Source organism: Bubalus bubalis, chromosome 5 (assembly GCF_019923935.1).
Source record: "Bubalus bubalis isolate 160015118507 breed Murrah chromosome 5, NDDB_SH_1, whole genome shotgun sequence".
Lineage (NCBI taxonomy): Eukaryota > Metazoa > Chordata > Mammalia > Artiodactyla > Bovidae > Bubalus > Bubalus bubalis.
The window spans coordinates 110,453,806-110,478,333 of record NC_059161.1 but is presented as its reverse complement, the minus strand read 5'-3'; the positions used below and the strand labels follow the sequence as shown (position 1 = coordinate 110,478,333).

At 55.8% G+C, this 24,528-nt stretch overlaps 1 protein-coding gene across 3 annotated transcripts in view; it reads left to right on the top strand.

Moving 5' to 3' along the window:
• KIRREL3 (kirre like nephrin family adhesion molecule 3) overlaps positions 1-24,528 on the top strand; it is a 607,178-nt gene that overhangs the window by 569,186 nt on the left and 13,464 nt on the right. For all 3 annotated transcript variants that reach the window (XM_044943559.2, XM_006057706.4, XM_025286398.3), the window contains exons 6-11: positions 4,289-4,439; positions 9,730-9,835; positions 14,748-14,896; positions 16,333-16,460; positions 17,796-17,922; positions 22,454-22,554. In XM_044943559.2, coding sequence (XP_044799494.1) covers positions 4,289-4,439; positions 9,730-9,835; positions 14,748-14,896; positions 16,333-16,460; positions 17,796-17,922; positions 22,454-22,554 — 762 coding nt within the window. The remainder of the gene's footprint in view (positions 1-4,288; positions 4,440-9,729; positions 9,836-14,747; positions 14,897-16,332; positions 16,461-17,795; positions 17,923-22,453; positions 22,555-24,528) is intronic.

Genomic DNA, 24,528 nt, shown 5'->3' with positions numbered 1-24,528 from the left:
CATCCCTCCTGCCCCCAGGACACAAAACTAGGGGTCAGTCCGTGAGGACACAGAGTCTAGGGACACAAAGCACGGCCCAAATCTCCACCTTCTCCGACAGCCCTTAGTGATAACAGGCCCCAGGGGATTCCCCAGGCAGCCTTAAAAGGGGAAGCAAAGAGAGATGATAAAAAAAAAAAAAGAAAAGAAAAATTAAGGGACACAGCAGGTGGTGAGTGAGGTGAGTGAGGAAGGAGGAGAGGAGGCCTTGTTGCCAGGCAATCAGGCCCGCAAGCCCTTTCCAGGCTGTTTGCATATCAATGAACATCACAGATTTAGCACCAAGCTGGGGGCACCCACTAAGTACCCTCCAAATCTCCTTCCTCCCTCACCAGTGGTCATCTCTGGCCTTGGAGAGCTCGGCCTGGCTCTCCACTGCCCAGCTGAAGCCTTGGGGGCAGCGGCCCACACTGGACAACCTTACACAGGGTGCAGTCTTCCTCCCCCAGAAAGCCCAAGGCTTCTCACCCGCCCCCCACCACCGCCAACTACCACTGCTGATTGAATGCCAAGTGCCTGCCATCGGTGACAGGGGTGCAGAGAAGGAAGCAGCACGGGATAGGCAGGGTCCAGAGATGAGCCCTAAGCCACTGGGACAGTGGGGAAGGCTCTATGGATGCTAGTGGGTCAGCGGCCAGGGGACGCACACCCAGGAAGACCCCTGCCCTGGCGTGTTCACCCCTGAGCAGGTGAGGTATATACGCCCACTCCTGGTCCATATCTGCAGACACAGGTGGGACCCACAGGAGAGGCCATCAGGGTCACACTAGTGCCCACCAAGCTGCAGGGAGCACTGCCCCAGGCCTTGGAGGTGGTGGCCCCAGAAATGAGCGACTCACCACTAATAACCCACTTACCCTCTGGCTGAGGGTGAGCTAATGACGGTTTCACAAGCATGAGATGGGGGTGTTGGGGCCCTGTGTGTCCCCAGAGCCAAGTTCAGGAGAGGGAAGCAGGAGAAGGGGCAGAAGGACAGGCAAAGAGGGGCTGTGACAAGAATCAGCAAATCAGAGAGTGTCTACCTGGCCTGGACCCGGGAGGTCCCAGGGCTTCATTTGCATGTGAGAATGGGGGAGGTTGACAAGCCAGGAATGAAGGAAAAGAAAATAGAAAGCAGGGGCAAGGAGATGCGGAAGTAACAAGGGAGGGAGGAAAAATCAGGGTGAGAAGACCCAGGCCCCTTCTCTGCCCCAAGCTCGGCTCCCCCCTACCATGAAGGCTTTACGGACCACCCCCCACCGGAGCTAGGAGGGGCCCTCCCCTGGGGAGCGGGCGCTGTGCCCTCCCCCGGTTTAATGAACACATCTCCCCATCTCTAATTAGGTGGAACAAACAACTTGAGCCAGAATTTTTATTTCCCAGAAAAGCACACGCCCGGACACAGTAAATATGTCATTAATCATCTTTCCGGGCGAGGAGCACCCTGGGTGCGGGGAGCGGGCAGCAGTCAGGGGCCTAATTAGGAACTCGGGCCCTTGACTCCCCTCCTACTGGCACCCAGATGGCCCTGCTCCCCAGCAAGCAGATCAATGCGAGGGTACCCCGGCAGACTGAAATTGATGTAAATGTCCCTGGTTAGCACAACGGAAAAGTAAAGAAAAGAAAAGCGGGAAAGAACAAAAGCATCTTCCTCCCCACCTCTCCTACCCCAACCCCGCGGTCTTATTTTCATCCAGGAAATTGTGCTTATTATCGCTTGGCTATTTATAGACGCGTGAGGTCTGCTGAAGAGCCAGGAGCCAGCCGGTTACTAAGGTGCAGCGGAGAGGTTCCGGCTGGGCCGGTTGACACCACGCCCACTCTGACCCAACCCCTGGGGCCAGCCTCCAGATTAGCATCCCGGCCCTGAGGCTGAGCTCCAGACACTCAGCCCTCGGGCTTCTGGGACTGACCGTGACACCCTCCCCCAACCTCTCTCCCAGATCCCTCTGCAGCAGGGCTGAGACCACGACCCCACGTCCCAGGAAGGAAGATGGATGAGAGCAGGCCTGGGCCCCGGCGGTTTCCTCGAGCAGAGGAGAAAAGTCGAGGGACTGCTGCCCTGCTCTGTGGTGTCTCCACACCTGAGTCTGGCTTTGTCTACAGCGGGATGCTGTATCCTAGATGGAGGCTCCGAGCCTGTTCTACTGCAGGCCACGGAACTGAGGACCCAGAGTCGGGGTCCAGCTGCCTGTGGTAGCCAGTGCTTAGTCGCTCAGTCATGTTCGACTCTTTGTCACCCCGTGGACTATAGCCCACCAGCCTCCTCTGTCCGTGGGATTCTCCAGGCAAGAATACTGGAGTGGGTTGCCATGCCCTCCACCCGAGGATCTTCCCAACCCAGGGATGAGGTCTCCCTCATTGCAGACAGATTCTTTACCATCTGAGCCACCAGGGAAGCCCAAGAATACTGGAGTGGGTAGCCTATCCCTTCTCCAGAAGATTTTCCCAGCCCAGGAATCAAACCAGGGTCTCCTGCATTGCAGGCGGATTCTTTACCAGCTGAGCCACTAGGGAAGCCCTCAGCTGCCTACATGTCTCTACTAAAGGGAGGCTACTTAATCCGCTAACTGTTGCCATCTCAAAGAGGGGATCACACCACCCTGCTGGCTTACAGGTCCCCAGGAAGCTGCAGTGGGGAGGTCGTGGCTCAGAGCTCACCATTTTCCTATGCAAATCCCTGCCCTGCCCAGCAAGTTCCTGACTCACTCCAAACTCAGTTTTCTCTCCAGTTATTTGGGAGACAAGGCTCCCTTCCTTCCGGGGTCCTGCAAGGATCAGAGACGATGTTGTGGTTATTTTCAGGGAGGTTTTGAGGAAGTAGTCTATCCATCTCTTCCTCAGCTCCAATAATGGGGAAAATAAGATCAAGTTTCTTCCTGGGGTGTACTGAGCAAGTCCAGCCCCCACCCCAAACCAAAGTGGCCCTCCTGCCCACTGCACCTCTCCAGTGGTCACCCACCTTTGTGGGCCACCAGGGAGTCAAGGGTGCCGGGTACCAAACTGATGGGGCAGTAGCTGGAGGCAGTCTCAGCTGGGGGAGTGGGTACCTGCAATGAAGGAGAACAGCTGCCATGAGGAATCAGCACGTGGTCAAGAGGAAGACAGGGGACCTTTAGGCCTGGGTTAGTCTCTAGGGCTGCTGTAACTAAGTACTACAACTTGGTTCTTCAGACAACCAAAATCTATTGGCTCACCCTTATAAAGGCAAAAATGCTGAAGTCAAGGCATGGGCAGAGTTGTGCTTCTTCCAAAGGCCCCAGGGAGAATCTTCTAGCCTCTTCTAGTTCCTAGGGGCTCCTGGCTTTCCTGAGCTTGTGGCAGCATCATTCCAGTTTCTGCCTCCTTCCTACAGCCTCCTTCCTTGTGTCTCCTTGTCTTTTCTTCTTTTTAACAAGGACACCCATCATTGGATTTAAAGCCCACGCTACATCCAGGGTGATCTTGTCTCAAGATCCTTAACTAATGACTAATTCCTTAACTAAGTTGTGAAGGCCCCGTTTCCAAATAATTTCACATTCTGAGGTTCAGGGTGGACATGAATTTGGGTGGATGCTCTTCAATACAGTCCAGGATCCTGTTACTTACATTGCCGCCACCAACTCGAAGTGAGTTTAATCAAGCTCCATAGCCTCTCTTGATCACACCTGTTTTCTCAACTGCTAAATGAAAGACGATGGCACCTGTCGTGTCTATGGCTTAGTCTGAGCTCCAATGAGGTCTGGTAGTGAAATGATTGAAAAGTTGAGCGTGTTTATACAGGTAAAGTAATGAAATGGTCAGTGTGCGCTGATTCTTCACGCGTCTCCACCCTAGCCCTGCCTTTACCCCCACTCCCCAAGCCGTGCACCCTTCTGCAGCCAGCATCATTCCCGGGGCCACAGCACCTGACTGTTATCCCCATCTCAGCACTCCCTACAGACACAGAGACACCCCCAGACCAGAGGTAGAATAGTTACAAGTTCATTTCTACATAGCACTGGCAGCCTGGTTTCCACCGGGCCCAAGCTGGTTTCTTTTGTGTCTGGGTGGGCAAGTCACTTTCCAGTTCCTTTTTCCTCCTGAAGCCTGGCGCTCAGCCAGGCCAGGGAGCCAAGGGTGACCTGTGGCTCTGCATGGAGATGGGCGCCCCCGGGTGTCCTGAGCTGACCTACCTCTATCCACGGAGCTCCTTCCTCCTCTCCGAGGCTGGCGCGTGTCCTGCCCCACCCGCCCAGCTGTCCCAGTGATGAGTGACCTGGGGCCTTCTTTCTCCCCACCCGACCCATAGACCCTTCTCCGAGATGGCAAGCGTGAGAGCATTGTGAGCACCCTCTTCATTTCCCCCGGCGATGTGGAGAACGGGCAGAGCATCGTATGCCGAGCCACCAACAAAGCCATCCCTGGAGGGAAGGAGACCTCAGTCACCATCGACATCCAGCGTGAGTACTGACCTGGCTGGGGGCAGGGACCACCCTGCACTCCTGCCCGGAGCACAGGTGGGGGGAAGTAGCCAGGCCGGGGCCAGACCCCTACAGGACAGCTGGAGGCAGAACCTGGATCCGCCAATCCTAGGGGCTAGCGGGTTTGTTTGGCACCCAAGGACCGTTTTGTCCTTCTTACTGTCACAGGTGAGGGTGACATCACTGGGGGTTCCCTGGCAGTCCAGTGGTTAAGACTCCACTTCCACTTCCACTACAGGAAGCACAGGTTTGATTCTTGGTTTTGCATTCACCTTCTTCACCAGCTATTAAAACCCCCTCCACCTCCATCCACACCAAGCAGAGGGCTCTTCCATTCCTCATCCAATGAGAGCCAGGATCTCCAGGGCTGTGGACCAAGGACCAGGGTGATGGGAGGGAGGCTCTCGCTTTAAAGGTCGTGTAAGTTCAAGGTCACCCTGGGAGGAGTGTCTCCCTCCCCTGCCCCAGTCTAGGCCCCACTGTCCACACCCACCTGCTTCTTACCTGTAGCAGATATGGCATCAAGCTGCAGGCCCAAGTATGGAAAGAAAGCAAGATGTTGAGGGGATGGGGTAGTCTACAGCCCAGAAAGGCTCTACCACCCATGAGCTGTGTGGGCCTGAGCTGGTCATGTCATCCTGGGGATGCCGGTTCCTAGTCTCATTTGACTGAGTGACATCCAAGGTCTCTTCTTGCCCTGGGATTGACCATGAATCAGAGTTCTCTCCAGACACAAGCCAAATCTGGGAGGAATGAGGGAGAGAGCCACAGACATCCAAGCCTCCTGTACCAGGCTGCCTGTCGTGGCCACTGTGCAGCCCCTCCGTCCTCTCCCCCCACCCCCGCCCAGCTGGTCAGGAGGCCTGTGCCAGCCACAGAACCCCCACGGAAGAAACCACCGGGTCGGCGCTTGGGGCCTGGCAGGAGAGCCTTGGGGGGAGCTATGTTTCTGCATCACAAAGCAGAACCTCTCTGTCAACAAGAAAGTCATCATCATGACAACAGCCCACCGACTATTAAAACACGTTCCCCTGAACGCGCGCTAATACCCGGGCGCACAGACGACAGTCTGCCCCGGAGGAGGGTGCCGGCCTTGCCAGGTCTCTGGGCCTCGCTGACTTTCTTTCCAGGGACGTCTCAGCCACCCCAAGAGGGAAGCAGCAAGAATGAGGTCAAAGTGAAGCCGAGAATCCAGGTGCCCAGTTTCCTAGATGGGCCCCGTCCGAGGCAGTCCGGAGTCGTGGTTAAAGCTGCAGCATCCTTCCTGGTTGGAATTCTGGCTCTGCAACTTACTGAGTGATGCTGGGCTGGTTATTTCACCTCTCTGTGCCTCAGTTTCCTCATCTGTATGTGGAGGTGCTTGGCTCATACATACACTGGCTGGAAGGATTCAGTTAAAGCATTCAGGCAGCGACCCCAGCGCAGCACCTAGCACCTGTCATGGGGGTGCAGCTGCCCCTCCCCAGTGCCCCCAGACCCCACAGGGAGGGGAGGTCTGCATCCACTTGTCCCCGCTCCCCAAGGTGTCTACACACGCCTGCTGAGCAAAAGAGCAGGCTCTCTCTGCCCCCTCCCTCCTGCTCTCCACCCTCCCACCCCCATGCATCCCTTTGTTCATTCAGTAAGCGTCCAGCTGTTTACTGTGGACACCACAGGCTGGATCAGAGCTGCCTTTGCAAACCTGCTCATTTTCTCAGTCAACCAAGAAGTATCCAAACTCAGCAAAAACACATTTGTTGTTTGTTTCCCTTGGTCTTTAGATGTTACCCAACGGAAGACAAAGCCCCCAGATTGAGTAATGGGAGAGAAAGCTAACACCCCCAAAGTCTTGCTGCATCTGGACTCTGCATCCAGCTGCCAAGCTTCAAATGGATGTGCTATAAAATCACTGAGTCATGGAGTTTCTCTCCTTTCTCATCCCTTCCTGGATGTAATACTTCCCCTGAATGTGCGTGCATGCGAGTGCGCGCGCGCACACACACACATACACGCGTGCGGAGGCAGGCTGCTGATGGAAACTCTAACAGACTCTCAGCTGTAACATCTGTTCAGTGCGATCTCAGTTCCGCCAGCTACATCAAAGCTGCCCCCCTGCAAGTTATGCAACCGACATCACAAATGGGATTAAAATCATGTTTAATAGTCGGATATGACATAAACTATTTATACCTTCGGAGCCTGGTGGACTTCTGAAAATTCATATCCTGCACATGCAGAGGAGAAGTGTGGAGAGAGGGATGTGGGCACCTCTGGGCCTGGGGTGGAGGCTCAGATGAGACCAGCCAGTGTGGAAGGCTCCCGGGGTGTGGGGAGAGCCTGTTTTCCTGGGTACCGAGGATGCTGCAAAGAGGTGGGGAAGCTTCAGGAGACAGGCGCCCCCAGGATAACTGAGAAGGGCAGCTTGGTGGTAGAAGAGGGGAGCAGGGGAGGGGAGCAGACAGCCGGAAGGGTCCTCCAGCAGGCGTGTGTTTCATCTCTCTGTCTCTGGAAGTCTCACCACTTTATAAAGGACAGCCAAGTGGGGATAGGCCTCCTGGAGCTGCCCTGCACGTTCTATGACTGGTTTCTAGAGGCTGTTGAACTAGCCTTGAAAACTGGTGGTTCTCAGCTGGGTGGGCCAGCAGACAACCCACTCAGGTGATGGGGAAGAGCCAGGAGGAGGCTGCAGGGTTCTGGGGGTGTAGCTGTCTTGGGAGATGGGGGCAGAGCTTTCAAGGCAAGTCCTGGCCACGCATCTTTGGGTCCGCTGGAGTCACGCTTTAAAAACCAATGCTTGGTTTTGAGCTTGCCTGGTAGCTCAGTGGTAAAGAATCTGCCTGCTAAGGCGGGAGATGTGGGTTCACAGTCCTTGCTCCGGGAAGCTCCCATGTGCTACAGAGCAACTGAGCCTTTGCACCACAACTACTGAGCCTGCGCTCTCGGGCCCAGGAGCCACAACTGTCAAACCCACGAGCCGCAACTACGGAAACCCGCGCGCCCCAGAGCCCGTGCTCCGCAGGAAGAGGAGCCACCACAGAGAGAAGCCTGAACACTGCAACTCGAGAGAAGTCCCCGCTCGCTGCAACTAGACAAAAGCCCACGCAGCAGCAAAGACCCAGCACAGCCAAATAAATACAAATTTTTTTGAAATAATTCCTATTTAAAAATAAATGAATAAAAACCAACTTTGAGGTCACTGACGTAGCCAACACTTCCCTATAATTAACTCTCCAGGAAAAGGCAAGCAAGTCATAGGAGACGTTCCCAGAATTGTGGTCCTATCCAGAACGGATGCGGGGAGAACAGCTCCAGCTTGGCCGACCACCTGCCGCTGTTAGGAACCAGCATTCTCTCCTGCGTCTTAACAAGCTGTCTGCACACTCCAGTGCAGCCCTGTGGGTCATCTCCCCCCAAGCCCGGCACCCCAGCAGGCAGCTTGAACACCAGCAGGGCACAGGGAGAGCACGCTGCCAAGCAATCCCAACTCCGGGGTGGGTGAGGCTCCGTCTGCAGCTAGGCGGCTGCACAGTTGACTCTTGAGGGGCTCAGGGAGCCCTCTGTCGTCTCAACCAGGAGCTGGGCCAGGTAGCTGGAGTCTTGCTTCATGTGGACCCAGAGCAGGTCAGCATTTTCCAGATGGTCTCTGAGAAACCAGCTTTCTTACTTCTTTTTCTGAAAGTGGGGTGAACCCCCAGCAAGTCCTCCTGCCCTCCCAGCATAGAGCTGTGCCTATAGATGAGGTCTGGCAGAAGATGCGGCCCCAGGGCCTGACTAGGACTCAGGGATCAAGCTGCTCTCTTCACTCAGCCTAGAGCTGAGCTCCAGCCAGACCTCCAGGCCTGTCATCTCTGCTTCCCCGGAACGTGGACCATGCCGGGGTGCTAAGGCCTGGGCATCTACCCCAGAGCACAAGGATGCCCGGCTTTCAGAGCAGGTCCTGAACTGGCCTCCCCTGAGCTCAGGAGGGCCAGGCCGCCTCAGGGTCTCTTTCCAGGCTGATTCCCCATCTCTGATCTCTGCTGTGAATACCGTCTCCTCTGTTTCCAACTCTCTGTCATCCTGTCTCTTTCCTCTATGTCTCATTATTGTCTTTGGCTTTTTCCCCAGCACCTTATCACTTTCTGTCTCCATCTGTTCAGTCCCCCTTGGTCTTTTGGCCTTAAGTCTAAAATTTTTGTCTGATCGTGTATCTCTCTGAACACGTGAGTCTCTCTGAGCCTATCCGTGTCTGCTCTTTGCTTCTCTATGTTTCTGCCTCTGCACTTTCTCCCTCTCTCTCTCTCTCTCTCTCTCTCTCTCTCTCTCTCTCGGTCTCTCTCCTTCTCCTTCCCTCCGTCATCTTCACATCTCTCCTACATAGGCATCTCTCTGCCCCCCTTCCTCCCCCACTTCCCTTCTGCATGACCTCTCTGTGTCTCTGTCTCCCCGTCTCTCTCTACCTCTCTGACTTCCTGTTTCCTCCACCTCTGATCATTTCGCACTTGAGAGCTGGGCTTCATCATGTTGAGTGACAAAGATGAGCCCTGCCTAGGGAGCTGAGGGCTGAGTGACATCCTTCAGGACTCAGCAGAGATGGTTAGGCTCAGGGAAGGCTGTTAGTGCCAAGGTAACAGATGCACCTTTACACAAAGAACCTTTACACAAAAAGACGCGAGATGGACATTTCAAAGACAGAAAAGTTCGTATTTAAAGGGACTTAGTATCCACATCCTCCTCGTGCACCCCCCACGCCCTTTTCACACCTCTCTTTCCTGCAGTGGTTTGTTCACCCAAAGCTGGAATGGAGGCAGCAAGCACCCTCTGGGGCCCAGACAGCCCTGCTTCCGGGGTGGCTGTTCATTTAAACACCAGCCTTGAATCCATTCCTGATGCTGGGAAAGATTGAGGGCAGGAGGAGAAGGGGACAACAGAGTACGAGATGGTTGAATGGCATCACCAACTCAGTGGACATGAATTTGAGCAAACTCCGGGAGATAGTGGAGGACAGGGAAGCCTGGCATGCCGAAGTCCATGGGGTCGCAAAGAGTTGGATGGATACAACTTAGTGACTGAACAACAATACCTTGAATCCATAGCAGGAGTCCTGAGCCCACTGCCAGGACACCCTGATTCGGGCACTTCCAGGGACAGAGGGAACCCCCTGCTGAGGCCCCCAGTTTTCTGGGGACCACCAGGGGAGTGGCTGCTCTGAGAGACCCTGGGGGTGAATTGCTGGCCTTTACCCTCATGTTCCCCCAAACCATGGTGCACACAGCACCGCAGTCTGCAAAGGCGCCTCTTCTCTCCGCAGACCCCCCTCTCGTCAACCTGTCGGTGGAGCCGCAGCCAGTGTTGGAGGACAACGTGGTCACGTTCCACTGCTCTGCCAAGGCCAACCCCGCGGTCACCCAGTACAGGTGAGAGGCCCTGCTGGGGAGGCCCCCTCGACACCCCTGCCTGTCGCAGGGCTGTCATCTGTGGTCCAGGCATCCAGCACGGTGCTTGGTCCGTTGTGGGTGTCCGGGACCCTTCTCCAGCACACCCGTTCACCTCTCCCTGGCCAGGTGGACTTCGCCTTTTCCTCATGAACACACACTCCCTTCCTCTGATACAGAAGATGTCACTCCTTCTGTTTGCACAGCTTCTGTACCCCTTATTTCTGAAAGGAAGGAGACTCAGGAGAAAAAGCTAAAACAAGCCATCATGGTCATTCAGATCCAGATTCTAGTCCTGTGCTCACCAAACCGGTCCCCTGGTAGGGTGGGGTTGCCGGGATCGCCGGCCCTGACCATCGGGCACCCAGATTCATCATCCACACGGTCCCCCTGAAGCTGTTGCTTGCCGCACTGATGAACGTCTCACTGTTTTTCACAAGCCTGTCCTTCCCTGTTGAAGGCGGGAACTGCCGTTTAGTCACTTACAGCTGTCAGCGTGGAGCTCGTGTGGCAGGCCCTCAGCGCTCCAGAATGTGGGCTCGTGGACTCTGTAAACACACAGAGCGGCACCTCTGGGCCTCCTGCCTGGGCATCACCACTGCACGAGACTTCCAGACACCAGTGGCCTCAGAGGTGCTCCAGGGCACACTCAGACACTCCCCGCCACGGCCCTCACTCTGCCCTGCTTCTTCCTCCAGCCCAGACCTGATGGTGCCCACCCCCCACCACTGAGATGGTTAGGAAGCCCCAGCATCACCCAGTGCCAGGGATGCTGATGGTCCCAGACTCGGAAACAAACCCGCCGGTGGGAGTGGAGGACAGAGCCAAAGAAAGGCGGCATGACCCCAGAGGGCAGAACCTGAGGAAACGGGTCAAAGAAGCAGCCACAGGTTCAGGCTAGACACAGGCGATGCTCCCTGCAGTGCAGATAATTAATGCTGGAGCCTGAAACCCAGGGAAAGTACAGAGCCTTTATCCTTGAGGATATTTTTAAATAGGATGAAAACCATGTGTCCTCTGGGTTTAACCATTCATCAGGCTAGAGGCAGGAGAAAGATTAGATGGCCTCCAGGCTCCCTGGAGTCCCGCGGCCCTGTGGGTCCAGGCAGCAGGTCTGGCTTGGCTGGGACAATGACAAAGATGCGGCAGGAGATTTCTGTATTTTTCTCTGGGCTTCCACCCTGCACCTGCGAGGCCTGGGCTCCATCCACAGGCGGGCTTCGCTCTGCTATTCTGCTCACAGGCCCTACACACCAGGTGTCGCATGCCCAGAAGAGATCTCTCATGCCAGCTTCCCTGGGCACCCCTTCTCTCCCACTGACACGCTACCCAAGCAGACCCACCCACATTCATTCTCATATCATGACAGTAATAAGGGATAAGTCTACATTTGAAAAGATCATCGAGAAGCAAATGTGGCAAGATATTGACCACGTTTGGTGAGTTTAGGCGAAGGAAGTATGGCAGTTTCCTGCATCGGTCTTGTGACTTCTCTATACAAAGTTATGTTTAGTTTTTAAACTACAGAGTTAATGAGCCAGGACCTGCAGGTTTCCACAGGTTCTGGGTCCCTGTGGTTTCCCTCTGTCTCCATCCTTCCCTGCAGCTCAGAGCCTGGTCAACCATCAGTCACAGAGGAGGAGCCAGAGACATAGGCCGGGCCCCTGCAGGTTCGACAGGCGTGCGCCTGCTCCTACTTGCATCCTTCCCTCCTGGCCCTCCAGCTCGCCGGAGGCCCCAGAATGCTTCAGAGCGGATCAGGCACCCTCCAGGGCTCCAGAGGCTTTTGGGGAGCCCTTCCGGCCTCCAGGGACATGTCAGGGAGCCCCGGCAGCCCAGGAGGAAGGGGGTGGTGAGAGGAGGCCGGTGTCTATGCCCACCCCTGTGGCTCAGCCCCTTGGCCTCTGGGAGCTGGACCCAGCAGGCAGATGGTCCTTCTAAATGCAGTGTTGGGATCCAAGAGGAAGGGCCTTGAGCAATCTCAGCACTTGAGTACTGGATTTTTTCCAGCTGACCTGGACAGGACTAAGGGATCTTTGTATTTTAACTTCCGCCTTGGTCTTGATTGCTTCCTCCTGTTTCAACCAAGAGGTTGTGATTTCGAAAATCAGAGATGTGCCCTGGTCCACCCCAGCACCCAGCAGGGGGCCCCGGGTGGATGTGGGAGCCTGTCCAACTGGACTCAGCCATCACTTGGCTGGACCGGCCGCCTGGGGCAAGCGCACCTGAAGCACGTCTCCGCCTGCTTCTCTGCGCCCCTCTGAGGTCTCAGGGCCCTTGCCCCACCACGCAGGGAACAGGGCGGGGGGTCTGCCAGCCAGTGTGAAAGGAGGGGCTGTGGAGGACAGCCTGTTGGCAGTGACACGCCAGCCTCCTGATTGTGTGATGTAAATAATTAATCCTCTTATATCTGCCCGGGCCAAATTACACATTGATTGGGAAAAGCTTAATCTGACTCCTGTTCGGGGCTGGGCGAGGGGGTGAACACAGTGGTTGGGAGGGGCAGGGGGCAGGTGGGTGGTGGGAGGGTGAAGGGACTGGAGGAAAGAGGAGGAGGAGGCCTAGCTGAGAAACTAGAGAAGAGAGGAGATGGGAGCGGAGGGGAGAGCAGGGGAGATGAGACCGGAAGGTGGGACAGAGAGGGGAGGAGACGGGAGGGGAGCTGGGAGATGCGGGGACTTGCTCTCTGGCTTACCCTGGTCATGTGACCTGCTGCTTCAGTGAGTGGGTTGAGCTTCTGGAAGGGATTCCTCCGAGGGTTTTTGTTGTTTCAGGGTTTTTTATGGGGTTTTGGGGTAAAGAAGGGGAATAAAGACAGGGAAGAAGAAGAGTGGCTGAGTGAGAGGTGAGCTAGGGACTCGTGGGGTGACCCCCAGAGACCCAGCCCCACAGCGGCTGAGTTCCTCTCAGTGGCCCCCCATTTCTAAGGTGGGGATCGGCCCTGGGGAGCTGGGAGCGGCATCTGCACAGCCCTCCAGCGTCTCTTCAGTCTCCCTTCTTTGAATCTGTTCTGAGTTCTGAGTTCCTGGGAGCCCCAGTAGGGAGCTTTCACCCTGCTTACACTGTGAGGGACCTCAGACAGGTGGGGAGAAAGCCCCCTCTTCCCCCAGGAACCCCCAATAATGGAAGAGGAGTGCCCAGCAGAGCCTGCTGCCTGGGGCTGTGGGCAACCAGGGGCAGGAGGGTCTCACCTGCCTCCTCCCAGCCCAGCCGGCTTCCCCCTCCTCGTAGCATTCCACCACCTGCCCCCTCACAGCTGCAGGGTGGGTGGAGCAGGGGCTGGACTCCGATCCACCACCGTGTGTCCAGGACTGAACTCATCCGCCTCAGGTGGGAGCTGTGCCTGACTGTTAAGTGTGGTCATTAAATTAAAGTTAGAGATTGAAATGATTCATGAATAACTCATAATGGGTTGTTGGGAAGCTCCTTCAGCTCTCGGGGAACTATGGTTTGCTCTGTTGTTAAACTGTAATTGTTATTATTAATTGTCTTCTTAATAACAATCTGACACTAATTCAAGATAATAACTGCACAGTGCCAGCCTGGTGCTCTGTGCGGTACTGGGAGACGGCCACCTCCCGAGCCGGATGGACTGGCTAAGCAGGAGCAGCTGGAGGGAAGGGCAGGGCCCAGGCCTCTGTGACCCCAGGAAAGGGGCCCCTAAGAATGTGGCTATCTGGAGTCATGGTAGCCCCAGGATAACGGGGGCCTCCCCAGCCCTGGCAAAGACATGCACTCCAGGGACTTCCTGGTGGTCCAGTGGTTAAGACTCTGTGCTTCCACTTCAGGGGGCACAGGTTTGCTCCCTGGTCAGGGAACTAAGATCCCAAGTGCCGCACAGTGGCCAAAAACAAAACAAATTTTAAAAGACACATACCCCAAAACAGGCCTGAACTACAGTAGGAAGTACCTGTTGAGAACTTGTGTGTTTTTTAAAAGTTTTAACCATAATAAGAGTAAACCAGGGAAAGCTCTGATTCTCTCTCCTTGTGCAGCTATAAGGAGAGCCCCCAGCCTCACACACATGGGCACACGCACCCCTGGGGTGTTCTGCCTGCTGTCTGCTGCACCAGGACAGTGATCACCGCCCCAGGGCCAGACCCAAGATACCCATCAGTCAATTGGCCAATGAAAGAAGTCAGCATAGCTGTTTTCCCATCATCCCCACCAACCCAACTGCTGGTCCCATAAAAGCAGTGCTGAGACAGCCCAGGTCCCCAAAGAGCAGAGCCAGGATGGGAGGCAGAGGGTGTGGAGGAACAAGGGCTTTTGGGAGAGAGGGGCACTATGATGGGACCCACTCTGGGGACAGGAGTCAGGACGGGGAAACTGGGAGAGCTGCCCGAGCAGGAGGGTGGGCAATCGAGACCACGCCTATCACCGCTCCATCAGCGTCTTGTCTTGTCTGGAAATCAAGCTTCCTGATGCCTGTGCGTATGTGTACATGTGTGTGTGCAGGTGTACACGCATGAATGGGCACAAACCACTAGACCTTGGCCTCTTCAGTCACGGGCTTGGCCTCCTTTTCCAATGTGGTCCAGGACTAGACCCCCAGGGAGCTCAGAGCAGGACAGCCAAGCTGCCCAGGGTCTGGCAGTTGGGTTAGCCGTTGCCTGGCCAGCCACATGGGCGGACTCACTGAAGAGCTAACCCACCTCCCTCCAGAATAACCCATCAGTCAACTGCTGCTGGCTGCCCGGTGACCCACAGCCCAGAGCCCACCACTGACCCCTTCCTGAGCCCCGGAAGTAACCCTGCTGTGGAGGCTCCCCCAAGGGACCCCTCGGGGGCCTACCCTGCCCTGCCCTTCGTCAGGCCTCATCTTCCAGCGGGTGGGACGCATCCTGCCCCCCTGGGCGGGAGGTCCGCACCAGCCCCTGTGCCTGTGTTGCAGGTGGGCCAAGCGGGGCCAGATCATCAAGGAAGCCTCGGGGGAAGTGTACCGGACCACCGTGGACTACACATACTTCTCAGAGCCTGTCTCCTGCGAGGTGACCAATGCCCTGGGCAGCACCAACATCAGCCGCACGGTCGACGTCTACTGTGAGTGGCTCAGGCCTTCCCTGACTTATGGGCTCTGGCTGGTCTCTGCTCTCAGCTGGAGGAACCATCGTGGGCTTGTTGTACACAACATAAGAATGCCTCCCAAGCTCGGAATCCATGCCCCTTGCAGAAAACGTCCCCACATACTGTCTCATGTTTATCTTGACCCTCATAATCTCCCAGGGAGGGGACCTCCCTGGCGTCCAGTGGTTAGGACTCTGCTTTCACTGCAGAGGGTGAAGGCTCCATCTCTGGTTGGGGAACTAAGATCCTACAAACCGTGCAGCATGGCCAAAAAAAAAAAAATCTTTTAAATCTTTTTAAAAAAAAAAATCATCTAGGGAGGCTAGAATTCTTATTCCTAGCACCCAGATGAGGGGACGGAAGCCCGAAGTCACACAGCAAATGAGCAGAATGAGGACCAAGATGGGTCAGCCTCCCATCAGGGGCGCCCCCTCCTCGCCACTGACCAGGCAGGGACCCTCGGGGGAGCCAGCCCTCGGCTGTGTTCACAGCATTGACCGTCAGCTCATCCAAAGCCCTGTACAGATTCAGAAGCACTCTTACAAACTTTATTCCTGACCGCCCCCACACTGGCCTCAGCAGGAAGCGCGATGACTCCCTGTTTGCATCAGGGGAGTCTTGCCGGCCTCCTGACCCTGGTTTCACACCTGCTCCCTGAAGGCAGCTCTCTGCACACCCTCCTGTCACTGCCCCTGAAATCCCACTGCTGCACCTGCCCTGGGGACCCAGGCTCCATCTGCAGGGGCTTCTGGTTAGGGCGGGGGAGGGGCAGGGGGGGACGCGCCTCCACTAACTGGATAAGTGTGCGCAAAGGACCTGAAGGCCTCCCCTTCAGTGTTGAAAAGGAGGCGGGGTGGGGCCGGAATAGAGGATAATGGGGGGCGGGGTGACACCGCACAGGAGGCCTGGTGTCCCCCACTGCTTATCTCCCAGCCCTGCAGTGGCCCTGCGGTGGCCCAGGAGCTGGGCTCGGTGCACGGGGAACTTGGCTCCAGGTCACCTGCTGAGGCCTGAAGGAGGTGGGCAGTTGACTTGAAGGCAGAGATTCTGGGGTGGGAGGCAGGCCCCTCTGTCCACACCCTGGGGCCAGGATGGGGCTTCCTGGAATCAGGACAAAGGGAAGGGGATGGGAGAGTGCTGGGGGGCAAATCCAGGCAGAAATGGGACCAGAGCAGCTTTTTCTGGGCCTGGAGCTGCCTGCTTCCACGGTGGGCCCCAGGGAGGCTGGGCTGGGGGAGAGGGGGCCTCCTGCTTAGCTCCCAGGCCAGGCCCAGACAGGTAGAGGCCTGACCTGTAAGGGAATGGGCCAGCGTGGATAGACGGGGCAAGCACAGTGGGGGAGAGGAGGGGTGGACAGGAGCGTCCCGCACCCCACCCACCACAGCCCCGGCTCCTCCCTCCTCCCATGGCAGTTGGGCCCAGGATGACCACAGAGCCCCAGTCCCTGCTTGTAGACCTGGGCTCGGACGCCGTCTTCAGCTGCGCCTGGACAGGCAACCCATCCCTGACCATCGTCTGGATGAAGCGGGGCTCGGGCGTGGTGAGTCCACAGCTGGGATCACAGAGAGCCTGGCAGGAGTGGGGGGACCTCAGGCCCGGGCGGAAACTGCCTCCCGGGGCCCCTCTTACTCACACACTATAGATGAGAGCCTCCCGTGTAAACTGCAGGAAGAGGAGCCCCAGAAAGGGGAGAGGGAGCCCCAGGTGCCCACACCTATCCCCCTTAGGCCTAAACATGTTCAGCCAGTACAATTTTGCCCTGTCGTGAACCTTATGAGAAAAGCAGGTGGTCACCCAGACGCTGGGGGTGAAAAGTCCCTAGAGAGGTTTTTCAGCTCTCCCCTAATAGTCATTACCTTCAGCTTTGCAGTTAAGCCTGGCCTTCTCCCTGCTTTTTCCTCTTTTAAAGTGTGTGTGTTCTTTAGAGGAGAAAATGGCAACCCACTCCAGTGTTCTTGCCTGGAAAACCCCATGGACAGGGGAGCCTGGTGGGTTACAGTCCATGGAGTCGCAAGAGCTGGACACGACTGAGCGACTCAAGTACCAAGAGTTTCAGACCTCCCTTCTCCCAGGAGGACAGGGAGAGCCTCAGGCAGGGAAGCCGGGGAGAAAGTGGCCTATGTGTCCCCTACTGCCTGCTGGACACTACACTGTCCTCCGAGTGTTACTGCCCCGTTATAGGGATAAGGAAAGGGCCTCAGAGAAGAGAACTAGGGCCCAAAGCCACACCAGCAGGCACCTCTGAAGCCGGGATCTCAACTCAGACATCGAATGCCAAAGCCTATTTCCTTCTCATCCCTCCAGAAGTCAGTGTTAGTCTCTCAGTCGTGTCCAACTCTTTGTGACCCCCACGGACTGTAGCCCCGCCAGGTTCCTCTGCCCGTGGGATTCTCCAGGCAAGAAGACTGGAGTGGGTTGCCATTTTCTCCTCCAGGGGATCTTCCCGACTCAGGGATCAAACCCAGGTTTCCCATATTGCAGGCGGATTCTTTACCGCCTGAGCCACCAGGGAAGCCCCAAACCTCATCCCAAAGGATACTGAAATGACTCAGGACAGACAGATCCAGGACCCTCACAGAAGCTCAGGTTCAGGATAGTCCTTCTCTCTCACTCCAGCCTCCCCCTTGAACCCACCGCTTAGGGCTGCAGTGTCTTCAACTTCACAGGGTCCTCTGTGCTGGGGCTCCCCCCATAGGATGGTCCGCCTGGCGTGCTGTGTAATAAGACATTCTGCCCCCTACCCTACCCCGGGGTTGTTCACTGAGACGTTGCAGACCTAGCCCCACCCCTGCCCCCGCCCGCCTCTCAGCCCTTCTGGTTCAGAGACAGAGTCCAGCCCCTACTCTCGGTATCTGACCCTCTCCACGTCTCCCAGGTCCTGAGCAATGAGAAGACCCTGACACTCAAAGCCGTTCGCCAGGAGGACGCGGGAAAATACGTGTGCCGAGCCGTGGTGCCCCGGGTGGGGGCTGGGGAGCGAGAGGTGACCCTGACTGTCAATGGTAAGACCCCACTCATGCCAGGGCAGGGGTGGGGGGCCAAGAGGGTCCCAGGCATTGCTCCGAGGGGTTGGTTTCTGCTCTGGGTCTATAGTGTTCCATCCACCTCTTCACGTCCATGTCAGAGCCCAGCCCTGACGTGAGGAGGGACCTGGGTGGCTCCTGGTCACCTCCCTCCTGTGTGCTTCTCCCACGAGATCTCAGCCCTAAGAGTGATGGCTGATGGATTTTTTCCTGACCAGGTAAAAAGGTGAGAGGATCACTGGGCAGCCAACATAGATCCCACATCTATCCTTTGACCTTGACCTTGGCCCTTGAGGGGAGTCTCAGGGCATCTCTGCGACTCCTGGTCTACCTCTTCCCTTTGTGTTAGAACCACTCAACCAGGAAGACCCACCACCATCCCCACAGGGCCAAGCTCAAGGGGTTCCCTGAGGGCAGGGAACTGGTCTTATTATATATAATAAGGTCACAGCAGAGCAGGAGAGAACAGTGTGAGTTGTCAGAGAGCTCTCACGTGAGATGTTGAGGGCACAGGGCCTGGATCTCAGGATGTAGAAGGTCACAGAGAAGCGGGAACCTAGCTCAGGTCACACCCAAGGAGGCTGGAGCGGCGGGACAGGGGTTCCGTGTTCCTGCCGTCCTGCGCGCTCCGCGGCCAGCTGGTCTGAGGGAGTGAGGATGCTAAGGGCACCCCGACCCCACGTTTCCAGTCAACTTCCCTCTGCTGGGTTTCATTTCGGGGTGAGCCCTGGCAAGAATCGAACCACCGACCCAACTCTGTAGGGCTGCTGCAGACCAGGGCCCAGGCGAGGGGCTGAGCCAAGACCCCGAAGTCAGCCCAAGTGGCTTCATCTCGACCCAAGAAGCTGTCCACTGAGCCTCATCTGGCCTCCCCCTTGCTAGAGACTGAAACCAGCTTGGCGCGTCCTTACCGCACCCCGCCCCCGCCACGTCCACTGCTGGTCCCATTAGCCAGCCTGCTCCGTCTCTTTCTTCTCCTTCCTCCCCACCCCCAGAGGGAGGGTGAATCCGCTCAGACCCCAGAACTGTCTGTCCCCAGCAGAACCCGGTCTCGGGAGCCTTCCTGCCTTTCCTACGTGTCCCCAGGATGCCACCAATAAATTGGTGCTGCAGGGCTAAAAATAACAGCATCTGATCGCGCCTCCGTATATCCATGGCAACACGGGCTGCAGCCTTTTCCTGCCGGCTCTGGTGTCTGACACTCGGCTCCTCCGGCACCAGGCCCTGGTGAAATCAGTGGCCTCCCCACTGCCCCCTCTGGGAGGGCGCAGGGAGTCGTGCTGGCCCGTGACTGCAGCCAGCTCCGCTCCGATGGCCCTGTGACCAGTCCGGCTGGGGCCCTTCAGACTCACACGTGGCCCCGCAAGCCTGAAGCTTTTCAAGGAGCATCCTCGTGTCTGGGAGAAGCACGGTCGATAGAGGAGGGACTGAAATGCGTGTCACTTCAGGCTTTCAAGCACTTTCCAATGGGCATCAAAGCGGTTTCTCGAGGCGGGAACACACACCTCCGAAGGACACTCCTCTTGGATGGGACACCCCAGCCTGGGCCCTGGAGTCTCCAGGGTGTGATCTGTACCCTCCAGTGTTCTTCGTTCCAACCCCCTCCTCTGCCTCCAATCCTTTGGCACAGGCTCCCCTTGGCCGCCAGGAAGGGAAACACCCAAGAGACTAAAGTAAAGCAAGGAGGCAGGGGGATGAACGGACCGGCCCTCAGGGAGGACCCTGCCAGCCCACACTGGAGTAGACTTGGGAATGAACTTATCTGTACTTGTGTCTGGAGAACAGGTGGAGGGATGGTGAAGACCTCTGGGCAGGGCCTGGACCCAAGGGCCCCACACTACTGACAAACCCCAAATGAGATGAGGTTCTCGTCCAAACGCACCCAGGCCGGGGGATTACTGCTGGCCATCGCCCTTTGGGGAATAAACTTGCCTAGATCTAAACTGATTGGGCTCAAACCTGGGATTTGCAGAAACGGGATGGAAAGCATACCACTGCTGCATTCTGATTCCCCTAACCCTGTCTGCCCTCACCCGGATTTCTGTTCTCGTATAAGGAGCCCTTATATGTGTATGTATTTTGTTGTTGTTCAGTCACTCAGTCATGTCTGACTCTTGGCAACCCCATGGACTGAAGCAGCCAGGCTTCCCTGTCCTTCACCATCTCCTGGTGTTTGTTCAAACTCGTGTCCGTTGAGTCAGTGATGCCATCCAACCATCTCATCCTCTGTCACCTCCTTCTCCTCCTGCCCTCAATCTTTCCCAGCATCAGGGTCTTCCCTGGTCACTTTTAGAACAGCTGAGACACCCCACCCCACCCCCACCAGGGAAATCCTAGTTCCTGGGAAGTGAAGGCAAAGAGGTTTTATGGTATCATCACTTTCCGCCCAGCAGCACGCCTGCCTTTCAAAAGCCAAAGGCTTCTTGGAGCTAAGGGATCTAAGAGAGAAACCCCTGAGGGTAGGAGCCCTTATCATGAGGGTCCCCCCACACCCAGCACCAAGCCATTTCCCAGCCTAAACGCAAAAGGAGTCACCTCGGCGATTCCCACAACGTTTCTCCCCTTGGCTGAAAGCTACTTGTGGAAATGCAAATCTGCTTTAATTCAGGTGGCTAATATACAGCAAATACATTTGCAGCAATTTTTGTTTTGTTCCCAGCATAAATCTGCCCGTCCTCCAGGTCCCTTGCTTTAGTTCTCTTTCCTGCCACCTAAGCCCCAAACTTTACCCCAGGGATTGAGAAGAGGGCACAAGGGTTTCTGCCCCCGCATCCTTCGCCTCAGCCACGCAGCCCAGCCAGGAGCCCGAGTCTCCTTCCTCCCAGTGTCATTCCCAGATGGGCATCATTAACGACTTGGGTTAACAAACAGGCAGAAATGGACAGGAAGCACTGCCAGATTCCTGGTGGATCTTCCAGGCTGTCTGATGCGGCAAATGAGCCAAGTGTCCCCAGGGACATCCATGATCATGACCCGTACACCCACGCACACCTGGGCTGGATATGATAACGTTGAGGTCAGCTTTGGAGCCATGGTCCCACCTGGGCTGGCTGGTATGTACATGGAGGCAGACAAGATGATGAACTAAGGGATCTCCTGAGACACCTGTGAGATGAAGGCTGTGAGCATATCCAGCCCAGTCCATCTATGTGGGGTGATTCCCCACTTGGGGGAGGAAGACCTTTTATTTCCCTTCCTGCCTGGTTTGCCTGGCCGGCCAAGTACACTGATTTGTTAGGCAAGCGTGCCCTCTACTGGAGATATGAGGGAATGGTTTGAAATCCAAAAGCTGACTAAGGCAGAGATGACTTTAGTTTGCCAACAAAGGTCATAGTCAAAGCTATGGCAAGGAGATCCAACCAGTCCATTCTGAAGGAGATCAGCCCTGGGATTTCTTTGGAAGGAATGATGCTAAAGCTGAAACTCCAGTACTTTGGCCACCTCATGCGAAGAGTTGACTCTTTGGAAAAGACTCTGATGCTGGGAGGGATTGGGGGCAGGAGGAGAAGGGGACGAGAGAGGATGAGATGGCTGGATGGCATCACTGACTCGATGGACGTGAGTCTGGGTGAACTCCGGGAGTTGGTGATGGACAGGCAGGCCTGGCGTGCTGCGATTCATGGGGTCGCAAAGAGTCGGACACGACTGAGCGACTGATCTGATCTGATCTGATGGTTTTTCCAGTAGTCATATATGGATTTGAGAGTTGGACTATAAAGAAAGCTGAGCGCCGAAGAATTGATGCTTTTGAACTGTGGTGTTGGAGAAGACTCTTGAGAGTTCCTTGGACTGTAAGGAGATCCAGCCAGTCCACCCTAAAGGAAATCAATCCTGAATATTCATTGGAAGGACTGATACTGAAGCTGAAACTCCAATATTTTGGCCACCTGATGTGAAGAACTGACTCATCTGAAAAGACCCTGATGCTGAGAAAGATTGAAGGCGGGAGGAGAAGGGGACGACAGAGGATGAGATGGTTGGATGGCATCACCGACTCAATGGACATGAGTTTGAGTAAGCTCCAGGAGTTGGTGATGGACAGGGAGGCCTGGTGTGCTGTAGTCCATGGGGTCACAAAGAGTCGGACACGACTGAGTGACTGAACTGAACTGACTCTAGCTAGGGGAGGTGACATTTACTTCCTTCCTTCCTGACACCTCCCCCACTCCCTTCTCAGGTTTGCCGCCTCCTTTTTAAAGCTCTGCCCGCCTGCCAGGTAGATTTCTCTCGCCTGTGAGGTCCGTTAGCACTTTGCCTGGTGTCAGCCTCACCTCCTTCTATCACCACCACCATCTTCTATTACAGCTCTTCATGTCTCTGGGAATCCTGATTTAGAGGCATTCGCTCACTCATCTTCTCCTGAAAGGTTTATGACTGACACCTCCTTTATCTCTGAAGCCCCTGCTACATGTTTGCTGAATGGATGTATAAACTTCTGAACTTGCTGCGAGGGGTCCAGCCGGGGGCCCGCCCCTCCCGATTCTCTGATATAATGCTGTCTCCCCAACAGGACCCCCCATCATCTCCAGCACCCAAACCCAGCATGCCCTGCATGGGGAGAAGGGCCAGATCAAGTGCTTCATCCGGAGCACGCCACCTCCCGACCGCATCGTGAGTGCCTGGGGGTGGGCTTGGTAGGGGGGCGGTGAGCAAGGGGGACAGCCACCACACACACACACACACACACACACACACACACACTGAACAGTCTGGTGGGTTATCTCTGCCTGCAGCTACTCAGCCATCTGGCTGGTCAGTCTCACCTCTGCTCTCCCTTTCTTATTGGGAAAAACTATTCCTTGGGAAAGCATCAGGAAGACAAAAGTCACGGGCAATTTCTTTTCTCAGGATGGGGTGTGCTGCTCGCCCATGGGTGTGTTTAACTCCGCTCTGCCTCTCAGCTGTGCCTCTGACCACATTCTGCATCCTGAGGGCACAGGGGAAAGAGGGCAGCAGAAGGAAAAGATAAACCATCTCTTCCCTTTCCTGGGTTCAAGGCCAGCCGTTAGCAAAGTCATAAACAGGAAGCAGTTATAGTCAGCAGACCCCTCTCTGCACCTCCGGAGGCCTCCTCTGCTTGGCTGTCCATGGAGGATGCTGCCCCATTTATCAAGTTTTCCCTGCAAAAGCATCACTCCATTCTCCCTGTCCCCTTCCTCCAAACCCTGCTCCCCGCAGGGCAGTGCGGCTGAGGCAGCCCAACTAGTTCACTCCTGGCCCCCCTGGGTATTTACTTTTGTAAAAGGGGGGTCTTCCAGCCAAGTTCAGCTGAAACTGGTGGGAGCTGGGGCAGAAAAAAAAGAGAGGCAAGCCCCAGGGCCCGGGTGGTCCCGCCGGAAGACTCAAGTTCACAGGGCAGCTTTACCTTTTCCAGGGACGGCGGTGCCAGAGTGGCGGTTGGGGGCACATGCCCGACAAGTAAGGTGCCCTCCTGTAGATGAAGACATTACAGTTACAGCCTTCCTCAGGGGTTGAGCTCATTCACTGTGTGAGTCACACAAAAATGGCAAGAGTTCATGCATAGGACTAAGACCTATGTTTCTCTGTTCCTTTCGCTCTTTTAATTGTTTTTAAAATGTAAGTGTAATTATATTTCATCGTCAATGGAACATTATCAACACTATCCCATTATAGATAATATCCAGTCCACCCCGAGCATGTTCACACAGTCTTTGTCTTCATGGAGATGGGACTCGAGGCCAGGGATTCTCAACTGGCGGAGTTCTGCCCCCGGGGAACATTTGGTGACAGAGTTGGATGCAGTTAAACACCCCCACAGAGCCCAGGGCACCCCAGGAGTGACCTGGAAGCGGCTCGGGGCTCATCCACCCCACCCTCTAGCACTCATTCTGTCGCCAAACACTGCAACAAGAAGGGTGGGTACCGTGTACCTGAAATGGGTCTGAGAATCAGTAACATCACCATCCTAAACTGAGCTAGACGAAGATTCTCTCAGAGCACAGCCTTTGTACAGAGTAACAAAACCAGACTCAGCCAGCCTGGGGCTGGTCTTCACCTGTCAGGGGCGTCATCTGAAGGAGGGGCTCCCATCGCTACCCCAGGGCCCCCTGCTCACCCAGGGAAAATGTTCCAGCCCAGAGCCGCATAGAGACCCTTGTCGATGGAAACACTCTCTGAGGTGGCCCAGCCTCTACGCGTGCGTGTGTGTGTGTGGGCACGCGCCCGTGCTGTCTGTGGGGTGGTGGGTGTATTAGTGTTGTGACGTGTGTGTGTGTGGGGGGTGTGTGTATCTGTGTTGTGATGTCTGTGTGGTATGTGTATCCATGTTGTGATGTGTGTGTGTGGGTGTGTGTGTATCCGTGTTGTGATGTGTGTGTGTGGTATGTGTATCTGTGTTGTGATGTGTGTGGGGGTGTGTGTGTGTATCCGTGTTGTGATGTGTGTGTGTGTGGGGGGGTGTGTATGTATCCGTGTTGAGATGTGTATGTGTGTGGGCTGTGTGTATCCGTGTTGTGATGTGTGTGTGGTATGTGTATCCATGTTGAGATGTGTGTGTGGGGGGGTGTGTGTATCCGTGTTGTGATGTGTATGTGTGGGGGGATATGTATCCATGTTGTGATGTGT